Below are 23,093 nucleotides of genomic sequence, written 5' to 3'. Positions count from 1 at the left end.
AATCCCCGTAATCCCCAGGTGTTGAGGGAGGGACCTGGTGGGAGGTGATTGGATCATGGGGACGGTTTCCCCATGCTGTTCTCGTGATACTGAGTGAGTTCTCATGAGATCTGATGGTTTTATAAGTGGTTGTTAGTTCCTCCTTCTCTCTCTCTCTTTCCCACCACCTTGTGAAAAAGGTACTTGCTTTTCCTTTGCCTTCCGCCATGACTGTAAGTTTCCTGAGTCCTTTCATGCTTCCCCTTTGCCTTCCGCCATGACTGTAAGTTTCTTGAGGCCTCCCCAGCCATGCGTGACTGTGAGTCAATTAAACCTTTTTCTTTATAAATTACCCAGTCTTGAGTATTTCTGTATAGCAGTGTGAAAACACAGTAATACAATGCCAATACTGGAAAAGTGACTGCGGATTACTATAGTCATTATCTTGATGACCTACAGTTAATGGCAAAATAAATTTAAAAGAGTAGGAGGCCGGATGCTTTGGCTCACGCCTGTAATCCCAGCACTTTGGGAGGCCGAGGCCGGCGGATCACCTGAGGTCGGGAGTTCGAGACCAGCCTGGCCAACATGGCGAAACCCCGTCTCTACTAAAAATACAAAAGTTAGCCGGGTGTGGTGATGTGCACCTGTAATCCCAACTACTCAGGAGTCTGAGGCAGGAGAATCGCTTGAACCTGGAAGGCGGAGGTTGTAGTAAGCCGAGATAGCGCCATTGCACTCCAGCCTGGGTGACAGAGCGAGACTCTGTCTCAATAAATAAATAAATAAATAAATAAATAAATAAGTAGGAAAAGCAATAAAAATAACATTGACCTTTGTTGTTTTATTTTAAAATTGTGTGGTGCAGCGAAAACCTAAAGATCACTTATATCCATGATTCCTACACATCAGGAGAGAGACAACAAAGATTATGAAGGCCCAGAGGACGACACCGAAATGATGAACAAAGACGGGCCTTGTAAAGGACGCGACAAACCTAGAATCAGAAACAGGGAGAGGTGGCAGCTGAGGCCATAGGATCAGAGAAGATTAAATGACCAGGGCAAAGCTAAGAAATCCCGGGATGCTGGTGCTTCCTGGGACTAGATACAGCTGGCCCTAACTTCTCAGTGATGCCACATGTATCAGCTCAAAGAAAACCACACGCTCATGTCAACTATTCTCCCTGTTGGAAGCAACAAGTTCACGTGCTCAAAGGAGCATTTGGATGAGAAAAAGATCTTTTTCAGTCCATCAGGCTGCATTCCCTTACTCTCTTCCACCAACTAAGCACTACCAAACGTAGCAATGCCCTAGCAAAGTGGTAGCTATCGTGAAAATAAAATCAACTGATGCTGGTGTAAACTTCACAGTATTTTGGAGCAGAAAAGATAATTTAAAACATTCAGTGATTAATACATACAGAAGGCAGAGATTTCTGTCTAGTTCAGTTTTGAAATAGCATCTAGCATAACAAATCGCCCAGAGCAGGGGTTGAAGAAATATTAGTTAAATGAATGCTAGGGCCACCTCCTGTCACAAGACTAACTGTCGAATATTCTGGAATTTTGCAAGCTTGTTGTTAAACCACTTATTTCATTTAGCTTTGAAATCAGCCATGGCAGGAATATTTGCACCATGGAAATTGGCAACTGCTTTAAATCAAAGCTTTAAAAAAAATTTTTCCAGACATCCAGTTTTACCAGTTTATCCACTGAACGTATCCACATAAAGATGCAAACAAATTTTTGATATGCCTCAGTACCTCAGAAACAGCAGGATCATAATCAAATAAATATTATGCTATTCGCTAATAATTTTTAAGTAGATGTTTTCACTTTGTAAAATCAAAAAGGCAGTGTACAAAATCAAGAGGATGGTGTTCTCATGATAACAAGAAAGATTCTATGTCTGCACGAAGGCCCTGCCAAATATTCTCCAACTTTACGGGGGATCCTGTCTAATCTAATAGAATAAGTTAGCCAAAGAGGCTTTCTGTATTTCTAGTTGGACTGCACTCAGCTGCTAGGAGCAGGCAGGGCTCAGCATGATATCCTGAAGCCTCTCTAGCCACAAAAATCAAAGAATGTTGGAAATTCAGTAAATATTTTAGAAACAACGTTACATACACATAATCCCACTAAACGCCTAGTTTCTGGTGGTTCACTAAGTCAGGGGTTCACACGCTAAGGGTGCTGGGAATCCCCTGAGAGCTTGCAAAAACACAAATCCTCAGGCCCCACCCCCAGAGTTCTGATGGGCAGGTGCAGGGTAAGACCCAAGAATCAGCATTTCTAACAATCCCAGGGGCCCTGTGCTGCCACCAGGGGGCACACTTTGAGAGTACTGCATCGGGTGATCATTGAAAGACTGCTATCTTGTGCTCGCTTGGGCAGCACATATACTAAAGACTGCCCGGGCTCAGTGGCTCACACCTGTAATCCCAGCACTTTGGGAGGCCAAGGTGGGAGGATCACTTGAGCCCAGGAGTTTGAGACCAACCTGGGCAACACAGTGAGACTCCCTCTCTACAAAAAAGTACAAAATTAGCCAGGCATGGTAGTGCACAACTGTAGTCCCAGCTACACTGAAGACTGAGGTGGGAGAATCTCTTGAACCAGGGAGGTCAAGGCTGCAGTGAGCCATTGTACCACTGTATTCCAGCCTGGGTGACAGAGCAAGATCCTGTCTCAAAAAAATAAAAATAAAGACATCTATCTGTCCACTAATGACCTATTGCAAAAAAACAAAACCTCATTTGGAATGTCAGCCAATCTACTCCAAGCCTTTAAAATTAATCCATTATGACTATGAATTGGATAGAGCAATGCATGTCCACATTCGCAGCCTTACCTGCTTCTGTCTTCACAGTATCTAAAAATAGCCTCTTTGGTAATTAGTCTATTAGTTCTTCTCATCTCATTCAAAACTGCCGTCATCCAGTCCTCCACGCGCCCTTCAGCCCGCACGATCTTCCGAAACTCCATGACTTCTCCTTCTGCTGAAATCATCGCGGACACCAGTTTTTCTCCACTATCGCCGTCGTTAAACCTCAGTGATGCTATGTTGTCGTACATCTGCAAAACAGGGAGAGGCAGCCCTGTAAGACCTGCACTGAGTTCTGGAATCAAAGACCAGCCAGCGGTGCTCCATCCAGCAGAGCTGCCACGATGCAAGCAATGGCAACCAGTGAGCCGAGATCGCAGGCAAGATGGATGTCGTTCACCCACCTGTGTGGTCATCCCAAAGACACTTATTGGGGATTTTCATTTACTCTGTACTGTGCAAAGATCTGTGGAGGACTGAAAGGAGAAAGAAAAAGAAGACAGACTCTGTCCCTAACCCTGCTGGAGTGGGGAGGTATCTGGACATAGGAGCCAGTGGAACGTGGAGGAGGTGGAAGGGTGATTAACACCCCAGGCTGGTGAACAGAGACCTGTGATGGAATCCCAGATTCCCCACTATCCAATTGAGCAACTATGGGTGAGTTGCTCCTCCTCACTCTGCCTGGAATAAACACAATCATGGCACTTAACAAGGTGGGCTTGGGAGAATCAAATGAAACAATCTGAGTCAAATGCTGAAACACTGTTAAACACTTGGCATTTGTTGACTATTATCATTGTTATTAATCAGAATAACATTTAGGACAATGAGTCCTTTAGGGCCCACCATATACAAGGCACTCACAAATCAGAGAGGAGAGGAAGGCAATAAACAGGCTTTAAAGAATAAAAACAGAGGTTTGCAAAAGAGGTGAACAGTAAATGAAGTATTCCTAACACTGTATTTTTCTACAACAGTAAAATATTTGTTTACAAAAGTGGAAGCAGAAGGCCAGGCACAACAGCTCATGCCTGTAATCCCACCACTTTGGGAGGCTGAAGCGGGAGGATTGCTTGAGCCCAGGAGGTAGAGGCTGCAATGAGCTGTGATCACACCACTGCACTCCAACCTGGGCAACAAAGCAACGCCCTGTCTGAAAAAAAAAAAAAAAAAAAAAAAAAAAACTGGAAACAGAATACTGAAGAAGCCTCCCCTTTGAGAAAGGAAAAATATGCAGTCAAAAATATGAATCTTACTTTAAGAAGGAAGTTAGCATTGATTAAAGGGAAAGTAATGGGAGAAAGCACTCGTTCCTAAGTGCTCTGTTAATTTGGAATGGAGGAATTACCGTGCAACACTCATTCTCAGCCGGGGATGATTTTGCCACCAGGGGACATTGGCAATGTCTGGAGATGTTTCTGGTTGTCATAACTAGGGAGGGGGTGCTACTGGCATCTAGTAGGTTGTGGTCAGGGATGCTACGTAATGTCCTGTAATGCACAGGACAGCAGCCACAGCAAAGAGTCATCCAGCCCCAAATGCCAGCAGCGCCGAGGCTCAGAGCCCCTGCCCAGGCTGACGCTAGATAAAGAGCTTTGATTAGCAGGCCAAAGATCATGTCTGGCCAGCCTCTGTTCTCTATCACAAGGGACAGTGTTCTCTGTTGTTTCCTGCCATTCAGGAAATGGTTCATGGATACATACACATTTATTTAAAAAGTGTGAAATTGTGGTCTGGAAGGAATCATAACAAATTCATGACAGTGGCTGGCGCCTGTAGTCCCAGCTACTCGGGAGGCTGAGGCAGGAGAATGGCGTGAACCCGGGAGGTGGAGCTTGCAGTGAGCGGAGATCGCGCCACTGCACTCCGGCCTGGGCGACAGAGTGAGACTCTGTCTCAAAAAAAAAAAAAAAAAAAGAAATAGAAAAGAAAGTAGAGGAAGTATGAATGGGGATGGGGACAAAAAGTATTGCAAATTTGTACAACTTTACAAAAAAAAGAGACAAACCAAACATGACTAAATGGTAACAAGTGCCAATTCTGGGTAGTGGAGAGGGTTATTTAGCCAACATTGAAAGGTAGGCACTGTTCAAAGTACTTTATAAATAGTAACTCATTTCATTTTTATAACAGCTCCACTGAAACAGGTAACCATTGGGGTTATGTCCATTCACAGACGAGGAAAGTGATGTCCAGAGAGATCAAGGAACTTGCCGAAGATCACACAGAAACTCAGAATAGAGCAAAGATTTGAACCCCAGCAATCTGGTTCTAGAGTCCATGTGCTAAACCACTATCCTCTAATGCCTCCCTATTTAATATATTAGTCTTCATATATTTCTGGTTTTTTTGTTTTTTGTTTTTTTAGTTTATAAAAAGAAAGGTTTTGGACTGTGGAAAAATAGCTGAATCTGGTGTGATTTCAGACTCAGTGAATATCATCAGGCTTACACTTCAAATTAAAACTCGAGGGCTGAGTGTGGTGGCTCACACCTGTAATCCCACTTTGGGAGGCCAAGGTGGGAGCATTGCTTGAGCTCAGGAGTTAGAGACCAGCCCAGGTAACACAGTGAGACCTCATCTCTCCAAAAAATAAATAAAAATTAGCCAGGCATGGTGGTGTGCACCTGTGGTCCCAGCCACTCAGGAAGCTGAGGTGGCAGATCACTTGAGTTGGGGAGGTGGAGGCTGCAATGAGCCATGATTGTACCACTGCGCTCCAGCCTGGGCAACAGAGCCAGACCCTGTCTCAAAAAACAAACCAAAAAACCAACTCCAGCAGCATTTCAGTCTTAACCCTCTGGGTTGAACCTCATGGCAAAGGGAACCAGGGAGGACCGAAGGCGGTTCCAAGGCTCACACGGGGAGCCCCTGCACACCCAGAGGGCTGACCTTGATCATGTGCTCCTGGACGCAGAGTGGGTCGCTGCTCCCCAGAATGCTAAGCAACTCATCATCAGAAATGAAGAAGAACCTTGGGAAAGCATTTCTCTTCGAATCTAAGTAGTCGTTGAGGCTTTTCTGGCATTTCTCCAGGCCCTCGCTGACGTTCTGTAGGTCACTGAGGCGGTTTGGGGCTTCACAGCACCTCTTGATCACGGGGTCTTTTAAGGTCTCACCCATGATCTGGACCAGAACAGAGGAGAGCCGTCAAGCAGGGTGAGCAGGGAGAGCGGAGACACTGTTCTTGAGCCCAGAACAGGCACTCACCAGAGCCCAGGCACGGCCGAGACAAAACTGACAAGCTGCCCAGTGCCATTGGCTTTCAGGGGATCCATTTATCATTTTTAAACATGCATATCCTTAGCACCTTCTAATGTACTACATGTAACTAACTGGTTTCTGGTTTTTCTTTTCGTTATCCCATAAGAAGGCCAGCTGCGCAGGGAAAGGATTTTTTTGTTTTGTTCACTGATGAGCCCCACCCCACCCTACAGAAGTGCTTACACACAGTAGGCGCCCGTTCAACACTTGCTGAGTAAAGGAAGCTGGCAATTCCACTGTGAGCAATTTGTATATACAGAATATTCACTGCAGCATTCTTCATCATAGCAGAAAAAGAAAGAAATAGCCTCAATGTCCAGCAACAGGTCAATCATCTGCTGTGAGTGATAATTTCGATGTGTATTTATTGAAATAGGTCAAACTGTTCAATAAAAATAGCCAGTGACATTGGTAAGAATGATTCTATTTTCAATCCTGTAATCCCAGTGCTTTGGGAGACTAAGACAGGAGGATTAGGAGGATTGTTTGAGACCAGGAGTTTGAGACCAGACTGGGCAACAGAACAAGGCTCCATCTCTACTAAAAAAAAAAAAAAAAAAAAAAATTTTTTTTTTTTTTTAAAGTTAGCCGGGTGTGGTGGTGCATACCTGCAGTCCCAGCTACCTGGGAGGCCAAGGCGAGGATCATATGAGCCCAGGAGTTGGAGGCTGCAGTGAGCTATGATCACACCACTGCACTCCAGCTTGGGCAACAAAGCAAGACCTCGTCTCTAAAAAAAAAAAAAAGAACAATCATATTTTGTAGAATGTTATTTATTTATATCTATTTGTATGTTTATGCAGGAATAAATATTCTGGAAAGATATATGCTCAACTATTAAAATGGTTACCCTGGGCAAGGGGATTATAGGTATTTTTTTCTTCCTTTCTTTTTTTTCTTGGCTTTTTGTAATTTCTAAAGTATTCTGTAATGAAATGATATTTGTTGTATAATTCTTCTTTTTCTTTTTTCTTTTTTTTTTTGAGACAGAGTCTCACTCTGTTACCCAGGCTAGAGTGGTGTCACGATCTCAGTTCACTGCAACCTTCACCTCCTGGGTTCAAGCGATCCTCCCACCTCAGCCTCTCGAGTAGTTGGGATTACAGGCATGCACCACCATGCCTGGCTAATTTTTTTTTTTTTTTTTTTTTTTTTTTTTTGTATTTTTAGTAGAGACGGAGTTTCACCGGCTGGGCACAGGGGCTCACATCTGTAATCCCAGCACTTTTGGAGGCCAAGGTGGGCAGATCATGAGGTCAGGAGATTAGGAGATTGAGACCATCCTGGCTAACACGGTGAAACCCCATCTCTACTAAAAATACAAAAAATTAGCCGGGCGTGGTGTTGGGCACCTGTAGTCCCAGCTACTCGGGAAGCTGAGGCAGGAGAACAGCCGGAACCCAGGATGTGGAGCTTACAGAGAGTCAAGATTGTGCCACTGCACTCCAGCCTGGGTGACAGAGCGAGACTCTGTCTCAAAAAAAAAAAAAGAGAGAGAGACAGAGTTTCACCATATTGGCCAGGCTGGTCTCGAAATCCTGACTTCAAGTGATCGCCTACCTCGGCCTCCCAAAGTCCTGGGATTACAGGCGTGAGTCACCGTCCAGCCTGATATGTGTTGTACAATTCTTTTAAGTTTAAAAAAAGAGCTTATGCAACAATTATATGAAACAGTTATAAACTCTAGTGGATAAAAGAGATCAAAACATGAACTGGCCACCTATAATTAAAGAACACAGCAGCAAAGCTAAGTAGCAAAATACCCGGGCTTTGAGAGCAAGAGAGCTGGGTTAAAATCCCAGCCACACTAACTACAGCCACTGTGATGACCAGTCCAACCCTTTTTGGAAATGACTTTAAAATACACATACCCTTTCACGGGCAATTTGCTTTCTAACAATCTATCTTAAGATATTCACTCTAACTATGGAAAAAGCATTAGGCAAGAACCTGTACATTATTTATGAAAGCAAAGAACTCTGTTCAAACAAAATGTCAAATTACTGGAGAGTAATCAACTAAACTAATGTCAGCCCACTCCCTGGAATATAGAGAGCCATGAAATTATTTTCTCAGATGACTTCCTAATATGAACTGTTTCTCATAATAATATTAAGAGAAAATTATGATATAAAGTTGTACACAATATATTACAATTATGCTTTTTAAACTTATACACATAGGAAAAAGATAAAAGGAATATACTGACATGTTAAAGTGGTCCCATTAAAGTGACAGAACCATGAGAGATACATTTTTCCACTGTTCTACATTTTCAAAATATTTTAAACAAGCAAATATTGCTTTTATAATAAATGTAAAAAAGATTCAGTGTCATATGCCAGCAGCTAAAAATCAAATGGGAATTTTTACTAGACAGATTAGGGTCATAAATAATGACACGAAAAATTCAGAAGCTACTAGTGGGCCAGGCAAGGTGACCCACTCCTGTAATCCCAGTGCTTTGGGAGGCCAATGTGGGAAAGTCAGTTGAGGCTAGGAGTTTGAGACCAGCCTGGACAACATAGCAAGATCCTATCCCTATAAAAAATGTTTTAATTAGCTGAGCATGGCAGCACATGCCTGTAGTCCCAGCTGCTTGGGAGGCTGAGTTAGGAGGATCTCTTTAGCCCATAATTTCAAGGCTACAGGGAGCCACGATCACATCACTGCACTCCAGCCTGGGCAACAGAGCAAAACCCTGTCTCTAAAAAATGAGAGAGAAGCTACTAATGGAGAAAATACAATGTGCAAATAAAAAGGTACAAATATCTCAAATCGCTGCCCTTCTTTCATTACTAAAATAGAAGTGAGTCACTTGCCCTTTTAAATACTTTATCGATGTTGTCAAACTTTTTTGCCTCTTCCGGAAGTTGTGATCTTATATCTCCACCAATAAAAATACTTTCAAGATACATCCATTTTCTCTGAACCAACATCCAAATCTGTAAATGTACAAAAGGTCAGTGTCAGCAGGGGTTATCAGATACCTCCAAAAGTGGATGGCAAAGCCCCACCCTGACACGAGACAGACCCAAAGCAACTCAGGTGGGAGGACCTTCCAGGCAAGGTGACAGAGTGAGCATCTGCATGGCCAGCTCCCCTCCACTCCAAATGAATGGGAATGCTGGGGAAAGCATAACTAATGGCCACACTCAAAAGCAAAAGAAAGCTCTCCATGCAGCCCAGCACAGGTAGGAAAACTTCTAGTTATGAGAAGGGGGCGAAGCCTGTGACCCACAACAGCAAAGGACAGGCCATGCCAGACACTCAAAAAGTAAGCCAAGTACCATGTGCCCAGCAATTCCGCTCCTAGGTATTGACCCAAAAGAATTGAAAACAGGGACTCAAGTAGTTGTACATGAATGCTGATGGCAGCACTGTTCACAATAGCCAAAAGGTGGAAACAACCCAAATGTCTATCAGCCAATGAATAGAAAAACAACATGTGATCAATCCATATGATTTAATATTATTGGGCCATAAAAAGGACGGAAGCACTGACACATGCTACAACATGGATGAACCTGGAAAACATCACACTAACTGACAAAAGCCAGACGTAAAGGATCATATATTGTGTCATTCCACTTATATGAAATATCCAAAATAGGTAAATCCATTGACACGGAAAACAGACTGGAGGTTGCCCGGTGCTGGGGGAGGAGATGGGTAGGGAATGACTGCTTAAGGGGTACTGGCTTTTCTTTTGGTTTGATGAAAATCTGGAATTAGAGGTGGTGGTTGCACAACACTGTGAATGTACTAAATGTCACTGAATTGTGCACTTTACAATCGCTAGTTTTATGTTATTTAAATTTTACCTCAATAAAAAAATTTTTTGACTGAACACAGTGGCTCATGCCTATAATCACAGCACTTTGGGAGCCAGAGGTGGGCAGGTCACTTGAGGTCAGGAGTTCAAGACCAGCCTGGCCAACATGGTGAAACCCCATCTCTACTAAAAATACAAAAACTAGCCAGGCATAGTGGCACATGCCTGTAATCCCAGCCACTCGGGAGGCTGAGGCAGGAGAATCACTTGAACCCGGCTGGCAGAGGTTGCAATGAGCCGAGATGGCACCACTGCACTCCAGCCTGGGTGACAGAGCAAGACTCCATCTAAAAAAAAATTTTTAACTCACAAATTAAAAAACAGTGCTATATCCCACATAAGAGCTTCCACTAACACAAAGTCATAGACAAAACAAACAAACAAAAAAGCAAGGAAAGGAAGCCCAGGCATGATGGAGGCCTGATCACACAGTTGGCCAGTGAACCAGGCCTGGCTTCATCCCACCCAAGGCTTGGATTGTGGCCAAAAACAAGGTGCTTGCCTGTGGTCTGGGAGGAAAAAAAGGCAACCGCACAAAAATGGTGCAGTGAGCCTGGGTTGCTCACAGAGGTCTGGACAAGTATTGCCCAAAAGGAAGAAAGCCCCAAACCACCTACTATAAGACCTTGCTACTTCCCAGTGTGACAGGCCTCAGGTTAAAGAGGCTGCAAAAACAGATGACAAAGTGAAGCAAACACAAGAAAAAAACTACATGTGAGATGAGCTAGAAAAAAAAATCAAAATCACACAGAGGAAAATCCACCACCACAAGAGAGAGTCAACAGACATTTTTTTAAAAAGTGTAGAGAAATCGAAAAGGAATGTAAAATAAATATGTTTCTAATTTTCAGTGTCATCAAGGAGGCAAAAGCATCCTTGCAACAAGAACAGGACAGTATCAAAGAAAAACAGAGATATATGAAAAAGAAGCAATTAGGAATCTTGGAAATGAAAATCATTCAGTAAAATAAAAATTCAGATCAATTCCTTTGATCATGCACTCTTGTCCTCAAAATAAATCAAGACAAAAAAGTATGAAAGAGGATCATTTGTTTCTAAGCACAAAATATCCTCATATAAAATTCTAAACACAAAATATCCTCATATAAAAGCCACTGCTATGCACTGGCTCTAATCCATCTTTTGTTCATCTTTTCTCTCACCTCAATGACTTCCCCTATTAGGGAAAGCGTTTTTTCCCATTTGTGAACAGTTTGCAGAAAAGGCCCCACAAATCTGCTTCCTGAGATGCTCTGCAGGTTGAAAGTGTTGTCATCAAGAGACTGAATAATTTCGTCAACAGAACCCAGGATGTAGCCTCGCTCCTGTGTGCCTTTGCAATACTTGACTACACTGAATTTCATATTTTCCCACGTGTCTAGGATTTCCTTCACAGCCTGTTCAGGAATAGAAAAAGAATGATTCAGGCACACGAACTGAAAGGACCGAGCCCCAACCCAAAAACACCTTCCTTAGCTTGCTTTTGGCCAACAACGCAATCGGAGTCCTGGGTCTGTTTCCTGAAAAGTTGGAATTCTGTCATGGTAATAATTGTCACTTATCAAGCATTCGCTATGTGGCAGGTAAGCATGTCACATACACAATCTCATTCAGTCCTCAAAGCAAATACCTCAAAGTATATTGGTAGGGATTATTATCACCCACATTTTACAGAGATGGCAACTGGGGCTCAGACATGAAGCTCAGCTACTGAGCCCCAGAAACAGGGTCTAAACCCCACAGTCTGCCCCCGAAGTCTGCACAGTTATGAGATCCTGCCCCTGTGCTTACTCTACTCACACAAAAACCAAATTACAAAATGATATGCCTCTTATGATTTCATATTCAAAACAAAAAATCTATATCGAGGCCGGGTGCGGTGGCTCATGCCTGTAATCCTAATACTTCAGGAGGTCAAGGTGAGCAGATTGCTTGAGCCCAGGAGTTCATGACCAGCCTTGGCAACATAGGGAGACCCTGTCTCAAAAAAAAAAAATCTGTATCGATACATATGTATATGTGTATACATATGTACATGTGTACATTATATGTATATTATGCGTATCTTTGGTATATTGTGTACACTGTGTGTATATGTATACATGTGTATATACTATGTGTACATGTGTATATTGGGTACATTGAACATTGTGTATATATGTATATGTGTGTACATTATATGTACGTGTGCATATTAGGTACACTGTGTGCACATTGTGTGTATACGAATACATAGTGTACATTATGTGTACATGTATATATTAGGTACACTGTGTGTACATTATGTGTATATGTATACATGTATATATATTATGTGTACGTGTGTATATTAGGTACACTGTATGTACATTATGTGCATATGTACACATGTGTATACATTATGTGTATATGTTAGGTACACTGTGTGCACACTGTATGTATATTTTGTGTGTTTGCATGCATATGTGTCTACATGCATATACATGTGTATACATGTGTGGTGTACTATGTATAGTCATGTACTGCATAAGGACGTTTCATTCAGTGATGAATTTCATATATAATGGTGGTCCCATAGGATTATTGGACCATATTTTGGCCGTACCTTTTCTTTTCTTTTTTTTTTTTTTTTTTTTGAGACAGAGTCTTGCCCTGTCGCCCAGGCTGGAGTGCGGTGGTGCGATCTCGGCTCACTGCAGCTCTGCCTCCTGGGTTCATGCCATTCTCCTGCCTCAGCCTCCCGAGTAGCTGGGACTACAGGCACCCGCCACCATGCCCGGCTAATTTTTTTTGTATTTTTAGTAGAGACGGGGTTTCACCGTGTTAGCCAGGATGGTCTCAATCTCCTGACCTCGTGACCCACCCGCCTCGGCCTCCCAAAGTGCTGGGATTACAGGCGTGAGCCACCATGCCCGGCCTTGGCTGTACCTTTTCTGTGTTTAGATACACAGGTACTATTAGGTTACAATGGCTGACAGTACTCAATATAGTTCCTTGCTGTACAGGATTGCAGTCTAGAGCAATAGATTCTACCCAATAGCCTAGGTGTGCAGTAGTCATCCCAGCTAGGTTTGTTTGCACAATCACGAATCAACTCAGGACACATTTCTCAGAATGTGTCCCTGCCATTAGGTGACACCTGACTATATACATATATGTGTAGGGGTATGTGTATGTGTGTACCTGTGTACGTGTATGTTAGTGCATACAAATGCATGGGTGTATGTGCACATATATGAGTAGTATGTGTGTATGCATATGTATACATGTGTGCATGCATTTTTTAAGTAGGGAAAGAAATACACTAAAAAGTTAATAATTATTTTCAGGTAGTGGGATTATGAATTTTTTTTCAATTTTCTACCATGAACATCCATTACATCTATTTAAAAATCAATGGCAAAATAAATAAATAAATAAGAAACAATAAGAAAAAAATTTTTTAAACAATGGAAAATGAAACTACAATTGGGAACAACAAAAAATTTAATTAAAGCAGAAATTCTATTTCTACAACAAATAATTCTTTATTACTGAAGTACATCAGGTACTAGAGCAAATATATTTTCTCTTTTTTGTTTGTTTTTCTTCTTTGAGACAAGGTCTCACCCCGTCACCCAGGCTGGAGTGCCATGGTGCGATCACAGTTCACTGCAGCCTCCACCTTCCAGGTTCAAGTGATCCTCCCACCTCAGCCTCCCAAGAAGCTGGGACTAAAGGCATGCCACCACGCTCAGCTAATTTTTTTCTTTTTTAGTATAGATGAGTTCTCCCTATTTTCTCTTTGAATTAAAAAAAGACTGTTTTCTCCAGCCTGTTTTTAACTGAAGTCTTACCTTCTCAATGGCAACCTCCTTGATTGCTGCTGTGACAATCTCATTGAGAACATCTGTGTGTTTGTGCAGTTCCATAGCAAACATATTTTCCAAGGTGAACGTTTCGGTCATTTCAAAAAAGACAGACGTTTTTTCCATAAGTTCTTTCCAATGCCTGAAAGCACATCAGCATTCAAATCTTTATGCTTACTGAATTTAGTAAGGAGTTCAATTACTCCCATTTAAATCACAGGACAAATCTCATTTTGTAAACTTCTTATAATGAAATTCTGCAACATGAGGACATCATTAGAAATATATTCCCAAAGTTCTCCAAAATCCCACTGGCCTCCAGAGTTAAACCGGAAAACAACATCTTGCAAAATACTGTATACACTATACACTAGTCTTCACAGCCTTCTCATAAAATACACAACTTTTAATTATTGGGAACGGCTTCTGTCATAGTCTCTCGACCAATGACCTCAACCTCTGTTGAATCACTCAGCCTTTTTGAGAGCCTCATGTAAATTATGAGCTCTCGTGCATTTGATAAATATTTCAGTGCTGACTCCGTGCCAGGCAGTGGACAGGGGTACAGAGTTATCAAGGGCAAGGCTCCTAGCTTCAGAGAACCTGCCACTTACTTGGGGAGACAAACAACAAACAATAAACAAATCTATAAATTAAATAATGACATAGGGTTTTGAGTACTATGAGAAAACTGCAGCGTGCCAGAGGAGGTACGAAGGGGCCCATTCAGACGGGACAGTCGGGGCAGACTCCTGTGCACACAGACACAACGGGGGCAGCTCTGCTCTTCACCTGACTGGCCTTCCTTTAAGGTTTGCATTTGGCCTGTGAATTTACCCATGTTTTAGTTCTGTGTATATGGAATGGGTGTGAGTAAGGCAGCTAAGCATGACGCTAGACAGCAGAACGCCACGTACCCAGCACGTGAGCAGCAAGTGTTGAATCACTGAGTGTTGTAAACACACACACACACACACACACACACACACGGCCATGGAAATGGTCAGAGAGGAGGCCCTACTGGTTCATCGGTCTCTGAACCCCCTGGCCTAGCACAGCACGGACAGGAAGGAGGGTGTCAGAACTGAAACTGAAGGGTAAGGGTCATCAGTGCCTGCTCTGTGGCTTATGGTCACTTGCTTTTTATTTTTTTCCCCCTTTTCCCATGAAGCTGAAGGTCTCGCCACTGAACGCTGAAACTTAACCTTCACTGGCTACTATGGATAACATTCACAGGCCACGATGGCGATGGTGACTTTGGTTGTTTTTCAGAAAGTTGAACCAACTCCTCTGTCCAGTTCCAACTGGTTGAGACCACTGACCTTTCAACTGGGCCTGTGCAAGTGCCCCAGAGGTGGCCTTTTGACGTTGGAAGGCCAAACACTCCACCCTCAGGCCATGTCAACGCCCCCACTTTCTGTGCCTATGTCCTGTGAAATGCTGTGAACCCCAGCTACACTTGCTCAGAATGAACCTGTTACTTCCTTTTTCCCACCACCAACCACCTTCCCCCTCGACTTCGACCACCCCACTCCCCTAACGCCTAAACATCCCTAAGCCTTATCTTCAGGAAGGCAGATGTGAGGGCTGCTCGCCTGCCTCCTTGCTTGGCGGCCTTGCAAATAAATCTTTCTGTTTCACAAAACCCATGTCACGGCGATTGATGGACTGCATGTGGGCAGAGCGGACCTGGGGCCAGCCTGTGACATAACCCTGGTGGTGGATTAGAGGGTCCACACTCAACATAACTCAGCCCTGAGTCACTAGGAGAGAGTGATTCCCTCTCCAGTTCCCGCCCAGTCCTTTCAATTACAGTAAATTACATCGAAGGGAAAGTCTCCTCTTTGTGCTTCTGTGTGACAGAGCAGGAGCAACCTCATCTTGGACAAACACCGCCACTTTAAGGTCCAGCTCCCTTTCCAGCCCATGCATTTTAAGGAAATCACTTATCTTCTAACTACAAGCCACCAGAAAGAGCAGACAGGAAAACATAGACAAGACAGCTCAGGCACAGAGGGAGGAGAGGAGGAAGTCTCTTGGGTAACTGCCAAACTTCACCCTTATACAATGGGTCCCAGTAAAACAGTGGACCTTAATAAGAACATTCCTTTCCCTTCAGGTGCACTAAGATAGGGGAGCTAAAAGCAGACTCGGTGAGTATGCCTGCTGCTGCAGAAAAATGAATGGGAATAGACACACAACTCTCCCTCCCAGATAAGCACAACAGAGAGACACAGAAGCAGTCCAAGCCTCGGATAAACTCTCCCACCCTAAATCCTTAAAAACTCTTAGTCTCTAAGAGAGTGTGGCTCTGACCTAACTTGGCCAGAATCCCCTCTCAGGTTTGTTTTCTCTAAAATAAACCTGTTTTGACTGGCAAGCCACCTTTTGTGTTTCTTTCCTCTTTCTTTAATTTTTACGCTGTGTCCTCAGTCCCTCCCCAGGGTCATTCACTTTTCTTAGAGCGAAGGTCTCTGGCTCAGAGACAGGCAACTGTTTTGAGCTATCTTTTTTTTTTTAATAATTACTTTCTATTTCTGGCAAGAGCTTTTGGTTTTCTCTTTACAGTGGTGGTGGAAGTTTCTTTTTAGAATAACATTCATTTCCATAAAAAAGAAACTGATAGGAAGAAAAATATAAAGCCATGACGGCATAGATGATACTCAGATCTGACAAAAATGATGAGACAGGACCAAAGTTTGAGAAACACTGGGTTATGGGATTATAAAACCGAGAACTTTAGCTAGAAAATGCCTACTTCTACCTAGTTTTACAGATGAGGAAACTGAAGTCTGCAAAGGTAAAGGTGAGTGCTCCAGGGAAGCCAGCAGACAGTGAAAAGAGGGCTAAGACTCCACGTCACCAGGGCCTGAGGGCTGCCTGCTCCTTGTTGAGAGGGAGAGACAGATGTAACAGGTGTTGAAAACAAGCCAGCACTTACGAGAGACTTTCTCAGTGTGAACTCAAGGATAGGAAGGGAACCAAAGAAGGGATGACTTTCTCACTAGGGAAAATGAAGTCACTTGATGTCATGGCATGACTAGATGACCACACTTTGGAAAACATGACCGAGGAATAGAGGAACACGAGCGGAAGCATAACTCACAAATGAGGACTGTAACTCCTAATTCGTGTCTGTGTGGTGCCATCACCAAATAAACACAGACCCATGCCCCCTCTGTCCCACCCACAGGGCTGGCTATCCCATCAGTATGGTGGCCACAAGCCACGCGTGTCTATGGAGCACTCGAAACGGGGCAAGCCCAGGTTGAAATAGGCTATAGATATAAAATACACATTGCACTTTGACATATTTTTTAAGAAGAATGTAAAATATCTCATGAATAAATGTTTCATGTTGATTACATGTTGAAATAATGTTTGGGATATATTGAGTTAATTAAAATATACTATTAAAATTAATTTCACCCGTTTTTACTCTTTTACTGTAGCAGCTAAAAAACTGTAAATTACATATGTGAGTTCCGTTTGATGTCTGCTGGATGGGGCTGATCAAGGTCACTTACTATAGTTTTTTAAATCTTCGAGAAAAGCAACTGCAAACGCCACTTTGCACCTGCTGGGATCTTTCTTTTTTAAAAGAATCCTGTGGTTGACAGTTTTATAGACACTTTACATAGAAACAACATTATAGAACTGTGTCGTGCCCATGTATAGCCCTGTGGCATTGTTGAAATTGTGTGCTTCATCATCAGACCAAAGATAATGTACTGAGGGAAACAATTTTAACTAAAAGCTCCTCCCACACTTTTACATCTGTGGACAGAGGACAAAACAAACCTGTCTCTTAGTGCCTCGTTTTTCAAGTCAAGAAGTAAAGGAATCGAGTCTTTGAATGCCTTCATTTTTGCTTCCAAGTAGTAGGTCACTGATAAGCCACGGACTGGCCGAGGTAGCTTTCTGAGAGCCCTGAGAAAACCTTCAATTCCTTCCTGGAGAATCTGCACATTCAGGTTGATCCAAAGGGTCTGAGACCATTCTTCTTTTGCAACCTGGAAACGTGCAAGAAACAGCTCCATCAACAAAGACCCCTTTGGAAATGCAACAAGGAGAGCAAGTTCTTGACTCTTAGTCACGTTCAGATATTTTAAAGTATTACCCATCTATCTACAACTACCTGAAATTCACAAACAAGGGGTTGACTACAAGGATCTAAAACAACAAGAAAAGAATTCCACTTTTGTAAGCTTTTGCAAAAATAATGCTGTATCTGAGGATGTGTGGGATCCAGAAATACATCTTCCCTTTCTAAAGACAAAAGTGAGAGGTATAAAGTAAGTAACAGGTGTTTTTAAATCAGGGAGTTGCGTGGGTCTTAAAGGATGTACTTCATTCAGGTGCTGTCATAGCTTGCTTCTTTTCCCTGATGAAAGCAGCTAAGGTTACAAAATATTTACACTCTAGATCACTAATCCAAGAATCTGTTTACAAATCATCAGGTTGAGGCTAAGAAGTGAGGAAAAACATGTTCCTACTTGATGATTGTAAAGAGAAGATTTTCTGTGTTATATTTTCCTGAGATTTAATGTAAAAATTATTATTTTTTTTTTTTGGAGACAGGGTCTCGCTGCCACCCAGGCTGTAGTGCAACGGTGTGATCACAGTTCATTGCAGCCTCAACCTCCTGGCCTCAAGTGATCCTCCCATCTCAGCCTCCTGAGTAGCTGAGACGACAGACACGCACCACCAGGCCTGGATATTTTTTATTTTATTTTGCAGAGACAGGGGGTCTTGCTAGGTTGCCTAGGCTGGCCTCAAACTCCTGGGCTCAAGTAATCCTCCTGCCTTAGCCTCCAAGTGCTGGGATTACAGGCATGTGCCACCACACCTGGCCTGTTTTTCTAACAGCTTTATTGAGGATTAACTGGTATATAATAAGCTGTCCATAACTAAAGGTACAATCTGCAAAGTTTTGACAGGTGTGCATGCCTGTGAAAGCACCACCACAATCAAGATAGCAAACTCATTCATCACCCTCAAAAGCTGCCCCATTTCCCTGTGTCATAACCCCTCCCATCTCTCTCCTCCTGTCCCTACCCCCAGTTAACCACAGATCTGTGTACTGCCACCATAAATTCGTTTGCATTTTCCAGGGTTTTATATGAATGGAATAATACAATATGCATTCCTCTGTATCTGGCTTCTTTCGCTCAGCATGACGATTCTGAGAGTCGCCCATGTTGTTGCGTGGATGCGCTGAGAACCGGTTCAATCCTCTACCTTGCTGAGTAGTAGTATTCTGTGGTGTGGATGAGCCACAGCTTATTTATCCATTCACTTAATGGGCATTTGGGTTGTTTCTAGTATTGGGCTATTACCAACAATGCTGTTTATGAACATTCATGCAGAAGTCTCTGCAAGGACCATGCTTTCTCTTCTCTCAGGTAAACACCTTGGACTCGCTCCATTTAGGCTTCCACGGCCATACTCCATTGATTTTTTCTTGTTGCAGTCACCAGTGGCCTCCACAATATGCAATACTGTGATCAATCCTCCATCCTCTTCTCACCTGATCTATCAGCAGCATCTGGTGCAGTTGGCCAGTCCTACCTCCTGGAAACACGTTTCCAAGATGTCACACTCACCTGTTTGTTCTCCTACCACCTGGGCCACTCCTCCTCCTCCTCGTCTTTCCTTTTTTAGGGACGTATTCTCATGGCATTTAATGTTGGAGAGACCCAGGCTCAGACCTCGCTCCTCTCCTCCACCAACCCCACTCCCAAGTGTACCGGGCTGAATAGCGTCCCCCAAAAATGCACGTCCACCCAGAACCTCAGAATGAAGCCTCACCTGGAAAGAGGGTCTTTGCAGAGGTAGTTAGGGTGAGGTCATACTGGATTAGAGCAGGCCCTAAATCCAGTGACTGGTGTCCGTATAAGAAGAGAAAACAGACACAGAGGCACAGAGGGAAGACAGCAATGTGATGAGGGAGGCAGAGACAGGAGCGACACAGCCGCAAGCCACGGAACGCCAGGGACAGTCAAAAGCCACCAGGAGCTGGAAGAGGCAAGAAGGAGCCTCTTCTGCAGCCTTCGGAGTGAGCGTGGCCCTGCAGACACCTTGATTTTGCACTCCTGGCCTCCAGTACCGTGAGGAGATACATTTCTGTTGTTTTCAGCCTCCTGGTCTGTATTCATAATCATGTATTCATAATCATTTGTTCTGGCAGCCCCAGGAAACGAAGGCACCAGGCGAGCCCATCTGAACTGGTGGCTCAGTACCTTCCGCACCGGGACACTCCCAATTCACCCCTCCAGCTCTCCTCTGAGCTCCAGACAAATACATCCGAGTGCTGCTTCCTCAACATCACCACAGGAACGCCCAGCAGAACGTCCACTCGCCCTGAATTCCTGATGTTCACCATCGTCCCCAAACCTTCTTTTCCTGGAGTCTTCCCTTAAGAGTGACTCCACTCTTCCGGCTCCTCAGGCCAAAAACCTTGGAGTCTTCCTTGTTCTCTTGCTCTTACATCCCACATCCACACCTCCAGGAGGTCCCACCGACTCTACCTGCAAACCAGATCCAGAATCCACCCATGCTTCCCAACCTGCACCGCTGCCACCCCAGGATCCCCTGGGATTATGATGACAGTCCCCTGCCCAGCCTCCCAGAAGCCACCCAGTGTGTCACTGAGACTCTTCTCAGCACACAACTTTGAAAAGCAATTGCTAGGAAAAAATAAATTTCAAGGAGAGTGGAAGTCACTCTAGCTGATGAAATGTCCCTTAACATCCACAGACCAGAGTAGGCTGGGGGGACCAAGCTATGTCTCAATATTGGATTTTTAAAAATGCTTATTTTGCTACAGAAAAAAAAACCAGAAAGAATGAATAAGACCTAGTATTTGATAGCATGGCAGGGTGACTATAGTCAATAAAAATTGTATATTTTTAAATAACTAAAGGAGCATAATTGGATTGTTTGTAACACAAAGGATAAAAGCTTGAGGGGATGGACATCCCATTCCCCATGATGTGATTATTACACACTGCATGCCCGTGTCAAAACATCTATGTATCCCATATAGACACCTACTATGAACCCAGAAAAATTAAACATTTTAAAACCACTTATTTTGACATATGTGTGGTTGTTCTCAGTTCTCATGATACCTTTCCTTTTAAAAGCTGAGGGTATGTTTTTCACTTTATGAATTTTTTGCCTGGTGCAGGCACCAGGTCTCATCACTTTCCACCTCATCTCTGGAATCTTCTCTCCTCTCTATTCCCTCTATAATTGTCCTAAAATGCAAGCTGCCATCCCTTCTGCCAGCACTGGGGCAGTGACCTCCTAAAGGACCCCCTGCCTGCAATCCCCCGGCTGCCTCCGGAGTCCCTTCTCACGGCTTCATCTCCACCGGCCGCTTCGCACATCCCAACCCCATTTCCTGGTGCATCCATGGTTGGTAAAGCCACCAGTCTGGATGAAGGGTTATGGACACAAGACACAACTTCAAATCTCCTGTCTCTGCTCCTGCCCAACGCTCTGCCTGGAAAGCCTTGTTCTGCACCAGGCAAAAGCCTGTTCTGGTTCTGAGCCTCACTCCCAGGCCACCTCTTTAGCAGCACTCCCGGGGCCGGTGGGCCACTCTCCTTCCTCCTCTGCAATCTCAGGACTCTGTCCACCTCATTTCCAGCACACATCTTGGCGGCGTGGTTATTTGTTCACATATCGGTGCAAAGGTGAATCCTGTGTGTCAAGTGGACGCTGGTGTTTTGTGAGAGATACTGAGTGAGATGAGCGTTTGCATTGGGGGACTGAGTAAAGCAGGTGGCCCTCCCCAACATGGATGGCCTCACTCAATCCACTGCAGGCCTGAATAGAACAAAAGGCTGAGAAAGGTGGAATGCAACCTCTGTGCCTGACTGTCTTCAAGCTGGGACGTCAGTGTTCTCCTGCATTCAGACTTGGACTCAGACTAGAATCTATACCATCAGCTCTCCAGGGTCTCTAGCTTGCCAACTGCAGACCATGGGATTTCTCAGCCTCCATAATCACAGGAGCCAATTCCTCATCACAAATCTCATAGATATAGGTAGAGATTAGACACAGATATATAGATATACATTAGATATAGATTAGAAATAGATATGTAGATTAGATACAGATAGATATAGATTAGATAATGTAATACAGATGTAGATTAGATATAGACATAGGTATAGATACAGATTAGATACAGACAGATATAGATATAGATACACATATCTCCTATTGATTCTGTTTCTCAAGAACCCAGACTAACATAGTCAGTCTCCCTTGGGGACTCAAGAAGGGCAGGAATGGGCAAACATGACTCCTTTTCTGGACCCCACACTCCAACCAGCACAGCACTGAGCTATAAAGAACTAAGTCAATAGATAAATGAATGAATAGCATGAATTTGCATGGGAAACATACCAATGAGAGGCACCCAAATGACATGACATTTGCAACTTTTATTTTTATTTTTATTTTTTGAGACAGAGTCTCACTCTGTCACCTAGGCTGGAGTGCAGTGGCGCAATCTCAGCTCACCGCAACCTCCACCTCCTGGGTTCAAGCGATTCTTCTGCCTTAGCCTCCCAAGCAGCTGGGATCACAGGCATGTGCCACCATATCTGGCTAAGTTTTGTATTTCTTAGTAGAAATGGAGTTTTGCCATGTTGGCCAGGCTAGTCTCGAACTCCTGGCCTCAAGTGATCCACCCGCCTTGCCTCCCAAAGTGCTGGGATTACAGGTGTGAGCCACTGTGCCCGGAACTTTTTTTTGTATTTTTTAGTAGAAACGGGGTTTCGCCTTGTTGCCCAGGCTAGTCTCGAACTCCTGGCCTCAAGTAATCTGCCCATCTCAGCCTCCCAAAGTGCTGGGATTACAAGCATGAGCCACCACACCAGGCTGACACGGCAACTTTTAATCTCCGCTTGCAACTAAACAGTTTATCCCATGCCTTAACCAAGCCCTTGACCTCCAAAGAGAGTTCTTTTCTATGATGACGGTAAAATACATTAAAAAAAATTTGTCATTTTAATCATTTTAAAATATGTAATTCCAGGCTGGGTGCAATGGCTCATGCCTGTAATCCCAGCACTTTGGGAGGTCAAGGCAGGAGGATCGCTTGAGATCAGGAGTTCCAGACCAGCCTGGGTAACACAGTGAAACATTGCCTCTACTAAAACTAAAAAAAGAATAGCTGGGCATGGTGGTGCACCTCTGTAGTCCCAACTGCTTTGCAGGCTGAGGCAGAAGGATCACTTCGACCCAGGACTTCGAGGCTGCAGTGAGTTATTATCACACCACTGCACCCCAGCTTGGGTGGTAGAGCGAGACTTTGTCTCAAAAATAAAAATAAAATGTACAAT

General features: G+C 43.7%; 1 protein-coding gene across 1 annotated transcript in view; it reads right to left on the bottom strand.

Moving 5' to 3' along the window:
- DNAH10 (dynein axonemal heavy chain 10) overlaps positions 1-23,093 on the bottom strand; it is a 174,117-nt gene that overhangs the window by 90,864 nt on the left and 60,160 nt on the right. Inside the window, exons 25-30 of the mRNA XM_054663807.2 lie at positions 17,533-17,744; positions 13,720-13,873; positions 11,068-11,301; positions 8,892-9,014; positions 5,698-5,931; positions 2,833-3,056 (exon numbers count right to left, since the gene is read on the bottom strand). Coding sequence (XP_054519782.2) covers positions 2,833-3,056; positions 5,698-5,931; positions 8,892-9,014; positions 11,068-11,301; positions 13,720-13,873; positions 17,533-17,744 — 1,181 coding nt within the window. The remainder of the gene's footprint in view (positions 1-2,832; positions 3,057-5,697; positions 5,932-8,891; positions 9,015-11,067; positions 11,302-13,719; positions 13,874-17,532; positions 17,745-23,093) is intronic.

Source organism: Pan troglodytes, chromosome 10 (assembly GCF_028858775.2).
Source record: "Pan troglodytes isolate AG18354 chromosome 10, NHGRI_mPanTro3-v2.0_pri, whole genome shotgun sequence".
NCBI lineage: Eukaryota > Metazoa > Chordata > Mammalia > Primates > Hominidae > Pan > Pan troglodytes.
Note: the sequence above shows the minus strand (reverse complement) of the source record. Positions and strands in the feature narration are given on the sequence as shown.